The sequence below is a fragment of the Empidonax traillii genome, unplaced genomic scaffold (genome assembly GCF_003031625.1).
Source record: "Empidonax traillii isolate 1590-97213 ecotype Southwest subspecies unplaced genomic scaffold, ASM303162v1 scaffold157:size2224338, whole genome shotgun sequence".
Classification (NCBI taxonomy): domain Eukaryota; kingdom Metazoa; phylum Chordata; class Aves; order Passeriformes; family Tyrannidae; genus Empidonax; species Empidonax traillii.
Window position 1 is genome coordinate 2,046,537 of NW_020955350.1, and position 17,765 is coordinate 2,064,301.

Here is a 17,765-nt window from a genome sequence, read left to right on the forward strand (position 1 = left end):
TGACGTCGAATAAAAAGTGAGATGGAGATTAATCTTCTCCTGGAATTTTGCTTTTCCAGTGTGCAGCTAACAGAAAGTAGCAGAGCAACTGTGACTGTCAATGAGAAGCAAGATCTCTCTTCTCCACTCCTTTTCATGTCCTCATGAAAATAATAAGTACTTAATATTTTTGAGGCCAATATTTCTCTATAGTTTTTTTATTGAATTACAGCAGCAGGCTTAAGTTTCAAATATTACATGGAGAGGAAAACAAAATAACTTACAGGATGTTGGCAAGCACGGCACAAGCGGAGGTGATGAGCATCACTGTAGTATCAATATCGTAATCAGGGTGTAGCAGCCTCACACTAGCCAAATACGTCAACACGCCAGTCACCATCCAGACAATTATCATAGACATCAAAGCTCCCAGAATTTCTAGGAATTAAAACAATCTGATTTTAATAGTCAGAAGAGAAATGCAAGAAATTTTAAGAGTTTGATGGTAATGGTTCCAAGCTTGTTGAGCTTTATAGCCAGGAGATCTGCATCTTTTTGTATGCTGGCAGACAGAGTTTACAAAGAATGGGCCAAGTCCTTTCTGGTCATAATAAATCCAGAGGCTTCCCAGGGCTGCCTTATGCATGTGATGGCCTAACCGTGTTCTACCTGCCCCTACTTTTGTCTCCTTTACAGTGTTGAGTTCATGTGTCATTCAAAGAAATTGGGGAGATGAAAAAGATCATTTGGGCAGTTCTGGTAGGAGCAAAAAGAACTATAATGGGAAGGAAGGATAAAAGAGCAAATCTTGTGTAGTTTCCTGACCCTGACAGTGTGGTGTGAAAACCCCAAAGACCAGCCCTCCTTCCCCAGCAAGATTATCTTGGTCACAGGAGCAGAGGTTGGAGGGAAGGAGAGAGGCACAGCTCATTCAAACCCATTAGCCTCCCCTCTTTCTGCACACTTATCACTTCACACTTCAGAAAGGCAGTAACAGCCCCCATAGAGGTCCTGCCAGCAAAACTTATCCTGGAACTCATCCTGCCAATGCCACAAAATCATTTTTGTGCCACCAGCTGTGATGAGAACAAAAGAAGTTATTTTTTCCCTGGGGCAGCAAAATTTAATTTTGTCTCTATTGGCTCTGAGTTGGGCTCAAATAAATCCAGTCCCCAAGGCCGCCTTTTATTGCACTGCCATAGGAGAGGTCCAGGGAAGTGCATATGAATGTGCAGCATGCTTCTAATAGGATGAGAGACTAGTAATTGCCATGTGACTTGAATGGGTAAATGAGCACAACTGAGACAGTACCAAGGAAAACAAAAGCTCACAGTGAAAGAAAGTAGATAGCCAGAAAGCATTTGCACAGACTTCCACTGACAATCCCTGAAAACAGCTTAGGATTTTGATTACATTCATATGAGGGGTCACCCCCTTTGCAGCAGTCCAGGCTCCAATTGCTTACCAAATAACCTTTTTTTTCTAAAACTGGCAAATAACAAATGAAAGTGCACTGACAGGGGAATCTAGTTTTGCTTCAAAGTAGAGAGAAGCTCAAATAAAGCATACAATTTTTTTTCTGCAAGTTATAGGTTGAAACTGCAAATTTGGCCCAACTGAAGGTGATGCTATCTGATGGTTGTGCTATCATGGGCATGAAAGCAGCCAACAGCTTTTGAGAACACCTGTGCTCATATCTGTGTGGATGTGTGCATATCCTTCACAACAGAATATGTTAAAGTTCATCTTTACCTACAAAGGTGAAAATACATATTAATTTTCAATGTGTTACCTTAGCAAAGGTTTAGCTAAGTTTACAGACCAGTTCAGCAGCACTCAGTTCACAGTTAAATTTCATTAGAACTATTAGCACTAACAGAGCACAGCAAACAATAGTGTAGGATTGTGTGGGAATCTCTGAATCATATCAGGGGGAAATTAAAATGCAAGAGAGTTTTTGTACCTGGAAGTAAGTTTGGCTCACACTATCAGTCTTACTCAATATTGTGCTTCTATCTGTGCTGCTGAAAGCAGCTGCACTGGCTCTGGCATGCAGGGCAGGAGGCATTCAGATGGCTTCTGCTAAACCTGAACCCTGTCATACAGTCTTTTCATGGCAATATCTATCAGTCTGAGAGCAGCAGTGAACAGACAGCTTCCAGAATCATGGAGGGCTGCACCTGCAAGACCTCAGTGAAGAATGACTCTATCACCTGACTCCCCTTAGCTGCTCTATTAAGGTACCTATCTGCATATTAAACTGGAAATAGAGCTGGGAAAATAAGCAAAAAACAGGATAACCATCATGGAATGCAACTAAATAGCCCCTAACATTTGATAAAGGGCTTTCTTTGCAGATAAAAAGGCAATAAAGGATTGATTTTGAACTTCTGCATTGCAATGAGAAAAAAAAAAAAATCTAGTTCAGATTGAGGATGAAATTACATGAGGTGGCTGAATCTGCTTACATCAGCAAGAGAGAAGTCTCTCACTTTTTTTGCCCCCAGGCTAAGAGAGCATAAACACAAAAAGTAATGAATGATTTACTGATGGTAAGTAGTAGTTCTCTAAGGCTGCAAAATTCAGCTGTGTGTTGCCTCTGTAATACCAGCCATTCTTGAGTAGCACTGAACCTCCCTCTCACCCAGTTTGTTTCCAGCAGAGTTGATAGAATATACTTAGGGAGCTACATAAAGACAGGATGAACACGACATATGTCTTCCCTGGTACTTTCTGTGGCTACAAACAACCTTGGTCTACAGACATTCTGAGCCAGAAGCTGCTTCTGGGCCTTCATACTGAACATCCTTGAAGCATTTATAACCTGAGCCCTTGGTTCAGGTGCACAGGTGTCTAGAGTCATTTGAGATACATTGGCACCTCCACATATGGCTTGACATGAGACGTATAATTTATCCATAGACTTCTGGAGTGGCAGCTGGATTTCAAACAGCATGAGTCATTCACATACGAGCAACTAAACTAAGTCCCAAGACATCCAGCAGGAGATTAAATAAAATTTAATTTAATTTAATGGGACAATTAAATTGAATCGTCTACCTGTAGGTGTGAGCTAAGCTACCTTTATGGACAATGGATGTCAAATTAATGGTGATTGGCTGACTGGAAACACACATTAGTTTCTTAACTATGAGCATCTGATCACATTTGAGATGCTCTGATCTTGTGCTTGGCATTCTGTGCAGTCTCCTGTGGGTCTTGTGTGACAGCTGCCATTCCCATGCATAAGACTCAGACATCCTAGGGATGTAGCACTAGACTTCTATGCTCAGGCAGCTGACTGGAGTCTAGATTTCTGTTGAATGTATCAGACCCTGTATTTATGTGGTCATGTATGTGTAGCATTGATATTTAGGTGTCTAAATCTTGAACAGGTGTCTTGTCTTTTGTAAAAACACTTGTGTTTGATTATGAGTTTTTTGATATCAGGTGTCATTGGTAAAAATATTGCCTTTGGTTAAGGGCAGGGTATGTTAAAAACCTGCCTGTGTTTGCATTTGATAAAAACCAGCAATGATAAAGAGAATTGCAGGGAGAGGATCTAGTAAAGCGCAAATGTTAAAGGATCTCACTTTTCCACAAATGTAACATTGACTTTTTAAAATAATTTAATAATTTGCTTTATAAATAGATTAAACCTTCATTTTTATGAGTATCACTGCTCTGATAGAAACTTATGTTTCATTACAGATTGAGGACTTAGTCCTCCTCCCACTCAGTTCAATGAGGGAAGTTGCTGTTACCTCAGCCAAAGGTAGCATCAAAACTATAGAAAATAATGATCTGAAAGACACACTTGTAGTTAAGAGATGCTCTTTATTTCTCTGAAGCTCACTGCCTTACTCTGTTTGTCTTGAGTCCTGGGGACTTTGAGAGCATTAGTGCACTGCCTCTAAATGCCTGCAGAACTGTGTTGGACACCAGCATGTTTTCCAGTCCCTGGCTATGATAATCTCTCTTTCCCATTCCACATGTTCATACTGTGAGATGTTTGCTACCTGCTCTGTGCCACCCAAAAGTTAGTTGCTTAGTAGGAGGTTTGGAGGCAAGCCACAGCGAGAAGAGGCTGATCAGGAAACTTGTCAGGTCCACCAGGATGTGTGCCGCGTCCGTGATCACTGCCAGGCTCCCGGCGATCTGCCCACCTGTGTGAAACACATCCATATCAAGGCTCTGATCAGAAGCTTGAGTCAACCAGATCAAACTCAAGACCTACTTTGTTGTGAATAAGAGGGAACACTCAATTTTCAGTCATCATACACACTCCAAAGATCATTTCATTTTGTACCTCATTCATGTAATAAAAGGTATGAATTGATAGAAATACGTAAGCCAAATTTCTTTGTGAGAGAGAGAGACCTAAATACAATAAAAGTTGTGAAACATTAGTTTTGTGGTTATTTTACTGTTGGACTGTGAAAATCCGTTGAGCCATTGTACTGTCTACTCTTTTATATGGATCTGAATCACGGGTCATTTACTGGCACCACTTGCGTCTCTTAGAACGCTTCCATCAGTGCTGCCTCCGTACAATCCTAAACATCCACTGGACTGACTATGTCACCAACACATCTGTCCTTGAACAGGCAGCAGTCTCAAGCATTGAGGCCATGCTGCTGAGAACTCAGCTGCGTTGGGCAGGGCACGTCTCCAGGATGCAGGACCATCACCTCCCTAAGATCGTGCTCTATGGGGAACTTGCCACTGGCTGCCACAAGAGAGGAGGCCCGAAGAGGAGATACAAGGACTGCCTGAAACAGTCCCTCAGCCTTGGCAATATCGATCACCACCATTGGTCTACCCTGGCCTCCAATCGGGAGGCCTGGAGACACACCATCTATAACGCTGCTGCTGCTTTTGAGAACACACGCAGGATCACTCTCGAGGAGAAAAGACAACGCAGAAAGAATCGCGTCTTGTCGATATCACCTGAGGAGTCTTTCTGCTGTACCTTCTGCAACTGGACTTGTCTATCTCGCATTGGCCTTTTCAGCCATCCGCGTGCTTGTAGCAAGCATGGGTAGAGCCCTTCTCAAATCTTCATTCACGAAGCCTAGCCACGATGGTGATGTGAAAATCCATATTAGGAATCACATTTCCAGTATTGCCCCACTATCTTTTCATAGATCACTGATATTTTTATGTATGTACAAACATTCAGAAATGTAGCTTATGGGATTAATTTCCTATTTGTTATAGGAAAATATGCATGTTCTTCCTGGGGTTTGGATAGCTAGATGCCGGACTGTTTATTTGTCACAGGCAACACTAAAACAGGAATACATGGAAAGGTCCCAGTCGAAGGCCTGTGATAAACAACTAACCATTTTAGTGAAGGCATGGAGAAAAATGTTCTTTTTTCAGGAATAATCTATCATTTTACATCTGTAATGCATGATTTAATTTTCCTGCTAGAGCTCATAAAACGTGGCTGAATATCATTTTACTTTGCCAGGGTTGGGTTTTACATGAATTCTGAACTAAAAAACCACAAACACAAACTCAAATCGTTTTAGGTTATTGTAACCCACATTTTTTTTAGCCACTAAGCCAAATATCATAGTTTTGCCAAATTCTTCTAACCATTTCTCAGGGCTAAGGGCAAATCCAAATAAACTGAAAGTTTGTTCTTAACTGCCCCCACTGTTGGTGGCTGCAGGAGAAGACAAGGATCACAGGCAGGACAGTGTCCTGCCAACTCATTGCAGCAGGAGAATCTTTTCATCAGAGTGCAAATGTAGAAAAATGGAAAAATGAAATAATAGAGCCAAAGCATCTAGTTTCTGCATTTGGCAATACATTTCCATTCTTCAGTGATTTAATTAATTTCAGCTCACCCGTTTCTCCTAACCACAATCCATATGAGAATCAATGAATTCTGAGAAACTTTGTAAAATGACTCATTCAAATCTTTGGCAGGATACCACTGTCAAAGGGACTTGTAGGCACATCTCTTGTTTCCTTATAGGTGCAATGTCTTCATGCCAGCAGGATGGACTGTCTGTTAAATTTCCTCCTGTATGCAGATTTAGATTAGAATACCAAACATCGTATGTTTTCTCACCACAGGAGAATGGATTTTGCACATATAAGGCAGATATTATTTTTCTCTGTTGCCTCCCATTTACAAATGCTTGAAAGTTACTTCCCAGAAGGGAGCATGCATGGCTGCAGAATGTGGGGGCACCTCATTCCTTGCAGTAAAATGAAAAATTCAGCAGAAGAGGCGTTTCCCAGGACATGCACAGATATAAATATACATATACTTTTTGGTCATGACACAGCTTTCAGACTTTCACTGCTTGCAGTGTAGCTGTATCTCAAGTGGGAGGCAGTTTTGCATAGCAGAGGGAAGAAGGCTTGTCTGACAGTGCACAGATGTTAATAACCAAGGCAGCAGCTGTCTTTCAGCAAACAAATATGTAAAATACAAGCTGCATGCAAAACCCCATCACATTTTAGATACTGTATTTCCCTATTCTGTGAGACAATATCACAAAAACTTGCTTCTGTCTTTGAAAAATGTTTGCAAATTATTATTTTATATATTGTTGGTGTAACTAATACCTTGGGTGAGTTTCTGAGATCCCAATCTGCTTATCTGAGCAACTTGGTCAAGCCTTTATATTCTCCTCTGACATGAAGATGCAAGCAGGGTTTGCCTTTCTTTCTAGTGCCCAAATGGAAAAAATGTACTTTGAAATCCACATTTGTTCCATAGCCACTAAAAATCCTCGGAAAGTACTTTCATATCAGGACTCTACACTGGGTACTATTGGTTTGACTGATATCTCCAAATCTATGGAGATTGTGATGGGTCTGCTTTAGAAAAATGGAAGATAATGGTCTTTCAAAGACGGTGTATCAGGCTCAGCCAAGTGCCCCTTCTGGGACAGCAATAATAGCCAACAGAGATGGTTTGAGAAAAAATGTCACGGAAATACCTAGGCATTCAAACAAGCACAACTTTTCAACCTCTCTGAGAGGGATGTAATTTTGTTTCTTCTGTTTAGCACAATAATGCCCACAGAAGCTGTTTGCCCTTAGAGTAAAAGGAAGGAGAATATATCCTTTACTTCCAAGAGTAAAGTCTGTGTAATAGTTATAGGCTTTTACTGCTCTGTATCAATACTCCCAACAAGTGGCCTTTATGGCTTATTATTCCCTACAGTGGATGTTTATAGCTTTGTATACCACAAGCAGTAGAAATTGTCAGTCACTCAATGGTCAATCATCAGGCAGAGGCAGTCTTGCCTAACGATTAAAAACACTAAATGTATGGCTCATAATTACAAAAATCTCCATAGAGCGCTGTCTGTAACTGCAGTTAATAACTGGTTTGTCAAAGTTTAATGGTCTGAAGCAAAATGGTCTTCAAGCCTGTTACTTAAGCTGTCACTGCAAAAAAGCTGTATGATTCATTAAGCAAAATGAAACATTTAGTTAACATATCATCTGTCCTTCCAATTATCCTCTAGCATTGCTGCATTCACCAAACTAAAGCCTACTGATTATATGGTTTTGTTAATAATGCATTACTTCTGGCACTGGAAATTACTGCATGGGGATTAGCAATATGCATGGGTTTTCACAGGGGAAGTTCACATGACCTACAGAGAATGGGGCTTCATGCAGATGGAGAGCATGGGAGGGAAGAGTTAGAGAAGTCTCTGCTGGGTTTGGCAGCCAGGGTAGAAGGCAGAAATGCAACAACTCTTTCAGTGCCTCCACTTCTCACCTGTGCAGAAGACAAAGCCTTTCTCTTTCATTTTCATGGGGCTCCAGAGGTCCCTGAGCTAGGAAAATATGGGTTTCAGAGGCCTTCCTGGCTGATTTTTGTTACATCACCTGGAGCACATATGGCAAAAGTCTTGGGATTCCTCATGCCTTCCCTTACCTCACCTCACTGTGGAGAAGGGCAAGTTAAAGAGCCAGGAATTATCAGGTGGATATAAATATCACAGAATCCATGGAGAGAGCAGATCAGTGGGACAAAATGAAAGCTAATGCTCTATGAGCAAGCCAAATACTTATACTGGATATTGTAGGATGGGTCCAGAAGTGAAAGCTAATTAAGTAGGGGAATAATCTTCCATTGATCCAGAGACACACCAGCAGGCCAATTTAAAAGATAAACGTGCCTGATATAAATACATTGACTTAACTGCAGAAAAACAGATGGCAAATCTGGCCCTGGATTTCCCTGGATTTTGTGGAGACTCTTGCATTTATTATCAGATTCTGCTGCTAGCAGCCTTCATCAATGTTGAGTCTCATTGGCCTGGATAAATATGCAAAATCCTTTAATCTTTAAAAAAAAAAAATCCAGTTTATTAGAAACCTTCTGTGACATCATGCTAAGACATACTAGCCACTTTTAGTCAAGTTTAAAGACCTGGGAGAACAGTTCAGACTATTAACTGATCTTTGTATTCCTACCCAGATGCAATCCTTGAATGAATATATAAAAATACTTTGATAATTTCTCTTACCACCCCCCCCACACACACACACACACACCTCTCCCTTGTGATTCTTTTAATGACTGGTGACAAAGGAGGTTATTTAATCCCAGCTACTGTGGGTCCCTGCAGGCACAGTGTGTACAGAAGGCATGAATGTGACTGTGCTGGGCACCAGACTGAGCTCTCTTTGAGCACACATACTCCCCTGTTATCTCAGCAATCATGAAGAAGATGCAAATTACTGATGCTACACAGAGCTTCTTCCTGGCTTGATGCTGCTCCCTCTTTCTGTTCTCATAGGCCTGTGAGTAGCCGTGACAGTGATACATTGGATTAGCTTCAGTAACTTCTGCTTCCTGCTTCTGCCTCTCTTCATTTAAATTCTTCTGAAGCCAGCTCATCCTTTGGGATAGAAAGAAACAGAAGGTTAAAAAAAAAAAAAACCTAGTTATTTGGGCATCTAACCCTGCAGACTCAGAAACTATGTACTTAATGTTTTCAAAGGATAAAAGCAGAGCTGCGAACAGCAGCGCAGGTCACAGAAGAGGCTTTCTCGCACAAGCAGGGCTCTGTGGGAGGGAGCTGCACATGAAATAACTGCTCTGGTTTTGTTTCCCAGCTCTTTGGGTTCTCCTACATCATTTAGCAGTTTATGAAGTGCAGTGTGGCTAGATTCTTAGGCTGTGTATTTCATGCACACCATATGATTTTCAAAAAGTCATACCTCATGCAAATAGTTACCAAATTCAGCATATCATGGAGACAATTCTAATGAAAAATTCAGGATTTTATTCCCAATAGCTTTGTCAGGAAGACTGGTAAAAAAATTTTAAAAATTTTCTCAAATATAAATGGCTAAAGATATTTCTTTCCTTTCTTTACACCCAGAAGTATTTTATCTTAAATTTCCAGGTATGTACAAAAAATATCAGTATTCCTGTAGAACCTGAACATAGAAAATACTGAACTAAAAAATTCAAAGGTATTTAAAAAATCATAGAAATCAATTTTTCATAGTATGCTGACCCCTTTGTGCCACTGCTTTCATGGAAAGGTGAGAAGTTCAGTAGAAGTGGCTCTTCAAGCATTTCTCCATCACAAGGTGATTTCCCAGCCAAATCTGCTCTGCCAAAAAGCCCTGGTGTTGTCCCTGTCAGGGTTCCTGCACAGCAAATACACAGTGGGAATAGAGAGGTCCAGGGCCATCACATACAACTGTGGTAACTCCTAGATGACCATGACATCTGGTGCTTTCACTATAGTAACCCACAGACTGCCCCAGGGGAGCCCCCGCGGTGGTTTGGTGAGCAAGGATGTTCCCTTCTCTTTATCTTTCAGCTGAAAAGAACCCAAAGGCTCACTCTGTCCTGGAAAGCTTGACTGAAAACCATTACATCTCTCCAGATAAAGCATTTGTTGCCAGAGCTACTCCTGATGTGATAACTGTGTATTGAGACTGTGGCATCAGAAGGTGAATTCTGCTGAGATGTACACACATAACATCCATATAACCATGAGCTGCAGCTATTTGAGGTCTCTGTGTGCAGGGCCTACCCAGGAACACAGCGAACTCCACTGCTTTATTTCAAGTCTGAAATTAGCCTGGGGGCAGGATGTGGGACTGGGCTTAGCTGCCCCAGTAATAACAGCCTCTTTTCCCCATTCTGATTCAGACTTTCTTTTGGGTCACAGAAGAAGTGTTTCTTCATCTGAGTGAAGGAAAGTTGTGCTCCAGGAAGTAAGATGGATCCAAGTGACTATCTGTAGTGTTTCTGCACTTATCACTGAAGTGTCAAGATGCCTAAAATCTCGCTGGAAGGAAATCAGCTGGTGGCTGCCAACCTGCAGTAGTCAATGTCAAGAAAAAAACTGTACCAAAATCACAAGCTTTTTGCAGCTGTTTTTTATGGGCAGCCTGAGCAGGCTGCAGCTGCTCAGCAGGTCTGAAGTCCTGCCAGATGCCCCACACCAATGGGCAAGAGGCTAAGGCACCTGCAGAGCTGTGGATGCCTTGGCCATTCGTGTTCATCGACACCACAGAGGTACTGGCAAAAGGAGAAAAACTGACCCACTTTGGCAGCCAAGCCCTGCAACTGTAGATAATCAGTATGGGTTTGGTTTTGTAAATATTATTGAGATGTTCCAAGGATGCAACATTCCCCTGACTCAGCCTGCTTCCCAGCCTGGTTAGCATGTGGTCTCTGTTTGCTCAGTGGATGTGAGGGGCTTGTGTGGAAGAGCAACTGGTCAGATTTAATGCCCGGTGCTTGGAGACGATGAGTTTTCTTAGTCCTTTTGTCAGCATTTTTCTTTATTTTCCTCACAACAATGAATAAATGGAAGCTGGGCTGCCTGGGGAATGGGCTGCCCATCTGGCAGCTGGGGTCCCTACTAGCCAGTCCTTCTCCAGTCCTTTAGTTTTATATTCATCATGGTCCTCATGTGCTCTGTGTCACTTTTGTACAGTATTTTCCTGATGAATTAGACACAGAAGGTACAACAAATTAATTCCTTCCAGATGGCTGAATAAAATGCTGCAGTTCTCTCACTCTCCCCTGGAGATCAGGGCAGGCAAGATTTTCTTTATCGTGATCTCTCTCTGGAGTTAACTTCCAATTCTTTTCTATAGTTTGCATGTAAAATTAATTTCCCCTTACCTCAATTTTCATCAGCTGGCATTGAACATTAAAATCATCTTAATTACATGAGTCACGATCAGCTCAACAGCCTGCCAGGGCAGGGATGGCAAAATTGCAGCTGCATATTTCTGAGCCACCAAATCCTTTTCTTGCTGTTAACAAAATAGGTTGCTCTGTGATCCCACTCCCTTTTTTTTTTCTTTTTTTTTTTTTTTTAATCTTCAGGTCTCTTTATCAGCTAAGAAAACCTTGGGCATCACAGAGGGGCAGGAAAGCACTATCCATAGATATTGTTGGACAGATGCAAAAGCAAACAGAGATAACATAAACCCACAAATGTCACTTTTTTCTGTCTAAAGGGCACCTAAATAAAAGTGCCCCAGTTGCCAGAGGTGGAGAGCATTCACTGAACTCACAGAACAGCATCTGGCCCAATGAGTTCAAAAACTCCTGCCAGCTCCTGTGCATTATTTTTCTCTTCCAAAAGCAGCCTGCCACTAATTAAAAGAATCTAAGAGGCAATTTTATAAAAGTGTAAATCAAAAGCTTAAGGTGCAAAGATCAGCTCTGTTAAGCGAGAAACCCCTTCAGAGTGTGTTAGAGCAAGATGTAGCCTTTGAGTATCAGATCTCTGCACCTGCACATTACAGAGTCACAGATTAAAAAATAATCTTTTCTCCATTTCAAATTCTCTTTTCTTTGTAAAGAAGATAGTCAGGGGAATGTCACAGAAAGGCTCCTACTGAGTCATGCCCAGAAGGGGGGAAGTAGAAAATATTAATACATATTGCAGATTCCACACAAATCATTAGCAATAGCTTTTTATTACAACTTCCTTTTGTTTGTTTTCACTTGATCTGCTGGGTGCCTTGATCTGCAGGCTGATGGCAATAATTGCCATCCTCCTAGACCATTATGAGTTCCCCAGTCAAAAGAGTAAAATTTGGAATCACTGCACTTCCCACTGGAGATCATCTCCTTCACAAGGGAAAATAGTAATTTTCTGGTGCCTGAAAGGATAATGAAACCGCCTTCAGAGAAAAATTTATCAAAGCCATAGTCACCTCCTTTATTCTGGCACAATTCTGATGTCGATCTTGAATATTTCCAAGGCATTTAAGACCCTGTTAATAGCCTGGCTGTCCAGTTTCTCATTTTCCTTATTGTGGGCACAAAATAAAGGCAAATATTTATATATTTGCATACATTTAGATGTCTAATAATTGGGAATTTGTGCCTTGGTTATTTTATTTAATTGCATTTTGAGGGCCTGGCCCTGTATACATAAATGTATTGTCATTAAATTTCCTTCCTCCAAACAGTAAAGCAATAGTTGCCTGGAGATAGACCAAGGTGTATGTAGCCAAGTATGCAAACTCTGTCATGATCATGAAGGAATACATAAGGACAAAGTACCAAAAATGAACATATCCAGAGAAGGGCTACTTCCCAGTTACACAAATCTGGAGACTGGGAGGTGGTTGAACCAGAGTTCCTGCCTAACAGCCCTTTACAGATCTTTATTCCACAGACCCAGCTGACTCGAAAGTGTTGAGTTTCACAGTTTAATTATGATTTGTGTAAACATAATGCATCCTTTGTTACTCTGAAGCTGTCTGCCTGCTATTTTAATTAGTTCTTGTACTGTTAGAAACAATGAATGACTATTCCCTGTTTACCTTCATCACATCATTCATGATTTTATGTATCATTGTTACACCTCTGAACCATCAATTTTCTGAGCTGATGCCCTAGCCATTTAATTTCTGTTTCATACCACTTACTATCTTGGTTCTAATTTTCTTTCTGAGATGAAGTGTCCATAATTGAAGTGTGCATAATGGAGATGGCATGTGGCCAGTACTGGGGAGACACAGTCCTTTCTACAGGGTCCTAATGTCACCAACAGGAGGGCAAAGGCAATGGTATTGATTTTGCTGAGTCTGCTAAAATACTGTGTGCTACTGGGACCAGCTGGCAAGCCAGTACAAAGGAGGCAGGCATAACCACAGAGCCCTCAGATAAAACACTTCAGAAGTCACAAGAAACACCTACAGTTTTCCTAAGCATTGAATTCTGTAAAGCATAAGGAGTGGTGGAAAGCCTTTATTTGATGAGGACTCTTTGATCTCGTAAGAGTTTTCATATTGCCTGCAGGAAGGCAAAAAAAAAGAAGAAAATATTCCCTACGTGCCTGTTATACAAAATCACTCTTTACCTGAAGAAATCATCTCCCAGGCTCACTTCAAACTTTTGCCTATTGGTATGAGCCTGGCAGACAGGAATCAATCATGAGCCTAAGACTGATAGGCAGCAATATCTACAGGTCACCCTAATGCCCTGTTAAAAGTTTAAAACTTTTGCATGAAGACAAGCCCTAAGATTTTAACACATCTTTTTTGCCTTCAGCATTGGCCCCCCCCCTCATTTTTTTTCTCTTGTCTCAGAGACAGAACAAAACTCGAAACCTTCAGACTAAAAGCCTTGAGTTTCACTGTGTGATGGTATTCAAATTTCCACTAAAATGACATATAAAGAACATAATCAGAAGTTCAGTAAATCATGCTGAATCAAGCCAAAATCTAGTTCACAGTATAACGGGCACAATCAGAGGTAAATTCACAGATTTATGAAGTGGAATATTCACTGATTTAATATTACACTGATCAATTGCCAGCAAGAAATAAAATCATCTGGCCTGTCTTCATTCCTGGAAACTTCAGGAATTTGATTGAACTATTACCTAGACTGTGATAAATGATTGTCTAGATCACGAGATAGGTGATAACAAATAAAAAAATAGCATAATAAATGATTAATCATTGAAAAACTTATATCTCTTACCACAACTGACCAAACAAAGACCATAGAAAACCATCGTAGACACCTAGTTCAGACTTAATTTAAAGAGAGATGGTGCAAATCTCTTTGAATGACTTACAGACAACACTTGGCTGGAGCGGGAGGTTCTGAGCACTCAGCTTCAGACCCTTTTACCATTATGGTTCATACCCTTCCTCGAGGCTGGTGGGAAGTGGTCTCGTCTCCTGAAACCCATCCTGAGTAATGTCTTTGTCTGTTACCTGTAGGAGGTGGTGTAGTGCACCTGGTCACCTTGGCAGATGATGCCACCCTGGGGGTGCAGTTGATAGACTGGAGGGCAAGGCTGCCATAAGCAGGCTGGAGGAAGGGATCAACAGGAGCCTTCTGAAATTTTACAAGGATGCATGAAAAGTCCTGCACGTGGGACTGACAGACCTATGAGACCACATCTAGAATGCTGTGTCCAGTTTTGGTGTCCCTAATTTTGAAAGATCAATAAACTGGTGCAGGTTCCATAGAGGGTAACTAGGATGGTTAAAGGCTGGAACACTTCTGCAGGGATTGGACTTGTTCAGTCTAGAGAAAAGCACCTGGCTGCAGCCTGCCAATATTTTTGAGGAAGCTATTGAGAAGATGGAGGTTTATTGCTGTGCATGGAGGAAGAATGAGGTCATTGGTCATAAAGTGAAACAAGTTCAGAATGAATATGAGGAAAAAAAAAAGACTGTGAGGTTAATTCAGTATGGGAGCAGATTGCCCAGAGAAGTTGTGCAGTCTCCATCCTGAGAGATTTTTTTCAAGATTAGAACAGAGATAGCCCTGAGCAACCTTGTTCAGTCTCTTGGCTGATCCTGCTATGAGCAGGACGTTGGACTAGAGACCTCCTTGAGGTCCTTTCCAATGTGAATTTTTCTGCAAGCTTACAACTAATCTATTTTTCAGAGGGCTCAGTTAAAGCCCATTCCCTTGTAAGCCTTTCAAGTTTAGCATGGGAAACCACAATGCATCCAAATCTGCTAGTGACTACAGACAGGCCTGGCATGTGCAAAAAACCCTCCTCCACAGCCCTGAGAACAAGGAAAGGGTCTGCTTTCAGGCTTCCTGCTCACATGGTCAAGATAAAAACAGTTTTGTTCTGTGTGTACTGTAATGATGGCATGTATCAAAAAGAAAGAAGCTGAAGGATGGCAAAGAAATATGCAATCTGTGTGCAAAATAAAGTCTGTTGGAAGCATTAGAGCTGTTCATTAAGCCTACACACGGAGAATGGAAAAATGTGGTAATTTATCCCAAAGGCTAAAATGAGCTTATTGCTACTGATCGGCTTAAGACACCTGAAGCTGTGCAGGCAGCTGTTCTGTGTAAGCCCAAGCCCAGCGGGCTGCATTCCCTGATGGGCTGGCTCTGGCCTGTGGGCTGGCACCTTGGGTAGCTGGGCTTCTGGGTTGGAATGGGGAGCAGGACTAACCCTCCCCTGCCAGCTCTTCCCAAAAGGAGGGAGACTGGCTCTCAGTCCCTATTTCTGGTTATTTCTGGGAATGGACAGAGTAATTAGATTGTGCAGTTACTTAGATTTTGTCTGACAGAAAAAGCCAAATGGAGGTGCAGCACAAGGCTGGACAATAAGTCCTCCTCCTTTTGGAGAGCTGTGTTACTACCTCCATCTCTCAGCCACCTCAGGACTGCCACTGGGGAACCACCCTCCAGCTCAGGGGCTGTTGTATATAGCTGCAGCCATCAACCATTGCAATTGCTGCAGTGATTCATCCCAACTAACTTCAATCCAAAATTAAGAACCAGCCCTCCAGCTCAGGGGCTGTTGTATGTAGCTGCAGCCATCAGCCATTGCAATTGTTGCAGTGATTCATCCCATCAACTAACTTCGATCCAAAATTAAGAAATAATTATCAGAAACAAATCGACTCCTCCAGAAGGTAAGTCAGCTCAGATGGGAGGATCAGCTGCCAGGTATTCTTTCCCCCAGTGTGCATCCTACCCCTCTTCTTACCAGGAATATTCCTTGTTACCAGTGATCCAGGGAAACCAAGGCTTCCTCATAAGGAAGCCTTAAAATTGTCCCTGTCTCAGGGTTTGTCCAAAATTGTCCTTTGTGTCCAGAGGTGATGAGGGACCAAAGGACCTCAAGCACTGAAGCTGTTCCCACAAAACTACAAACTTTCAAAAAAACTGAGAGTCTTCAGTAACTAAAATGAACTGCAGAATCATATGGGATCTTTCTGAAATAGAAATATTACCACAGAAGTCATTTTGGACAGTGCCATGTATATTTATGGAGCCACGTAATAATATTTAAATAATAACCCAGACATTCAAACGACTAAAATACGATGGCAGTGACCCCAGGATAAGAACATGGAGAGACAGATTTCCATTTGAACTGACAGTGTTTACGCCAAGTTTCTGTCCCACGCGTTTTAAGAGAGCCAGGCAATAAATAACCTGAAAACCAATGAGATAATGGAAATGCCAAGAGGTGCTAAGCTGTAACTGAGCAGCTATTTTCTTTAAAAAATACTTTCTGGTATGAGTCAAAAGGAAGAATGAAAATGAGTTAAACTGAGAAACTATCTTCTGATGGACATTTATACTAATTTTTTCACCCAAGCTACAGCATATCTTATGTTTTCAGAGGATCTTTCTTCACTCAAACAAGCATTTACTCACAAGATCTGAGAGGTACTTCAGCTCTAAGTCCAATAGACTATCCACAGGAATAAAGCATTGCCTTTCTTTCAAACCAAATGGATAATTTACACATTCAAGCATGAAGGAGCCTTGAATCAAACACGGTGTCAATAGCACGATTATAATTCAGCCTAGAATTGCAGCATAATCCATGAGGTTTTGCATCCTACAATAAATCTACTAAGCTTATAAAATACATAGCAGGAGACACTTGCTTCAATAGCAGATTGGTTCAATCCATCACATACACAGACACATCAGACTGCTGTCTAGTAAATGCTTCAAACATTTAATAAGAAAGTTTGAGAAGGAAAAAATCAAACAAAACATTTTGAAAGTAGTAAAAGATACTCCCTTCATACACTGTGAAACTTTCCAGGCTTTGACTCCTGCAGCCCCTCAGCAGATTGGTGATCTCTTATCGCTCAGAGACAGCAGTGGCAGTGAAGGAAACAAAGAGTTGTGTTACCTGTCTAGGGCCAAAGAATACTTCTTGGTGTCCCTCTCGTTCACAAGACAAGCTCTTTCAAGACCCTTTTTGGTAGCCATAAGGAAAGTCGACAGGGTTTTGCTTGGGTTTTTTTCCCCCCTTAAACTCTCTTTTCTCTGTTGGAAGCAGATATGGGCAGAAATGTCCTCTTGACTTATGCAGAAGTCTCTGCCAAGTATTTTTAAACGAAAATGTTTTAATAATCTCCTCAAAAACCCACCGCGAGAGAAAGCTGCTTTCCTAGTCCCGATGGCGTCACTGCCATAACAACCAGTAACTTGCTGAGCACAGCAGATTGGATGTTTCAGGCCTCCCTCCTTGTTTTTCTTTTTTTCCCCTCCCTGTTTGATGCTGGATATGCTTTTTGGCCACGCAGTGGGTGCGTGCTCTCCCAGTTGTGGGCCGAGGGTCAAGCACAGTATGTGCACATCAAAGTCCACACACGCACTCGTATGGATGCACTGAAAGGGAGAAGGAAGGTGATTAAAACAGCCTGATTTGCCTGGAAACAGGCAAACCTCTGTTTGCCTTTCTGCTGCTTTGGCTTGTAAGGAAAGCAAATCTCCCTCACTCCATCTTTGTGCAAGCCCTTTAATGCAAACGATTGCTCTGAAATCTGATTTCTACCCCTGTCATATTTGC

General features: G+C 41.6%; 1 protein-coding gene across 1 annotated transcript in view; it reads right to left on the reverse strand.

Moving 5' to 3' along the window:
- The window catches only part of SLC30A8 (solute carrier family 30 member 8), a 22,830-nt gene extending 5,648 nt beyond the window's left edge, over positions 1 to 17,182 (reverse strand). The window contains 4 exon segments of the mRNA XM_027884931.1: positions 252 to 417; positions 3,999 to 4,137; positions 8,663 to 8,867; positions 17,103 to 17,182. Of these exon segments, the coding sequence (XP_027740732.1) occupies positions 252 to 417; positions 3,999 to 4,137; positions 8,663 to 8,867; positions 17,103 to 17,182 (590 nt within the window).
- Positions 17,183 to 17,765: the final 583 nt, after the last annotated feature.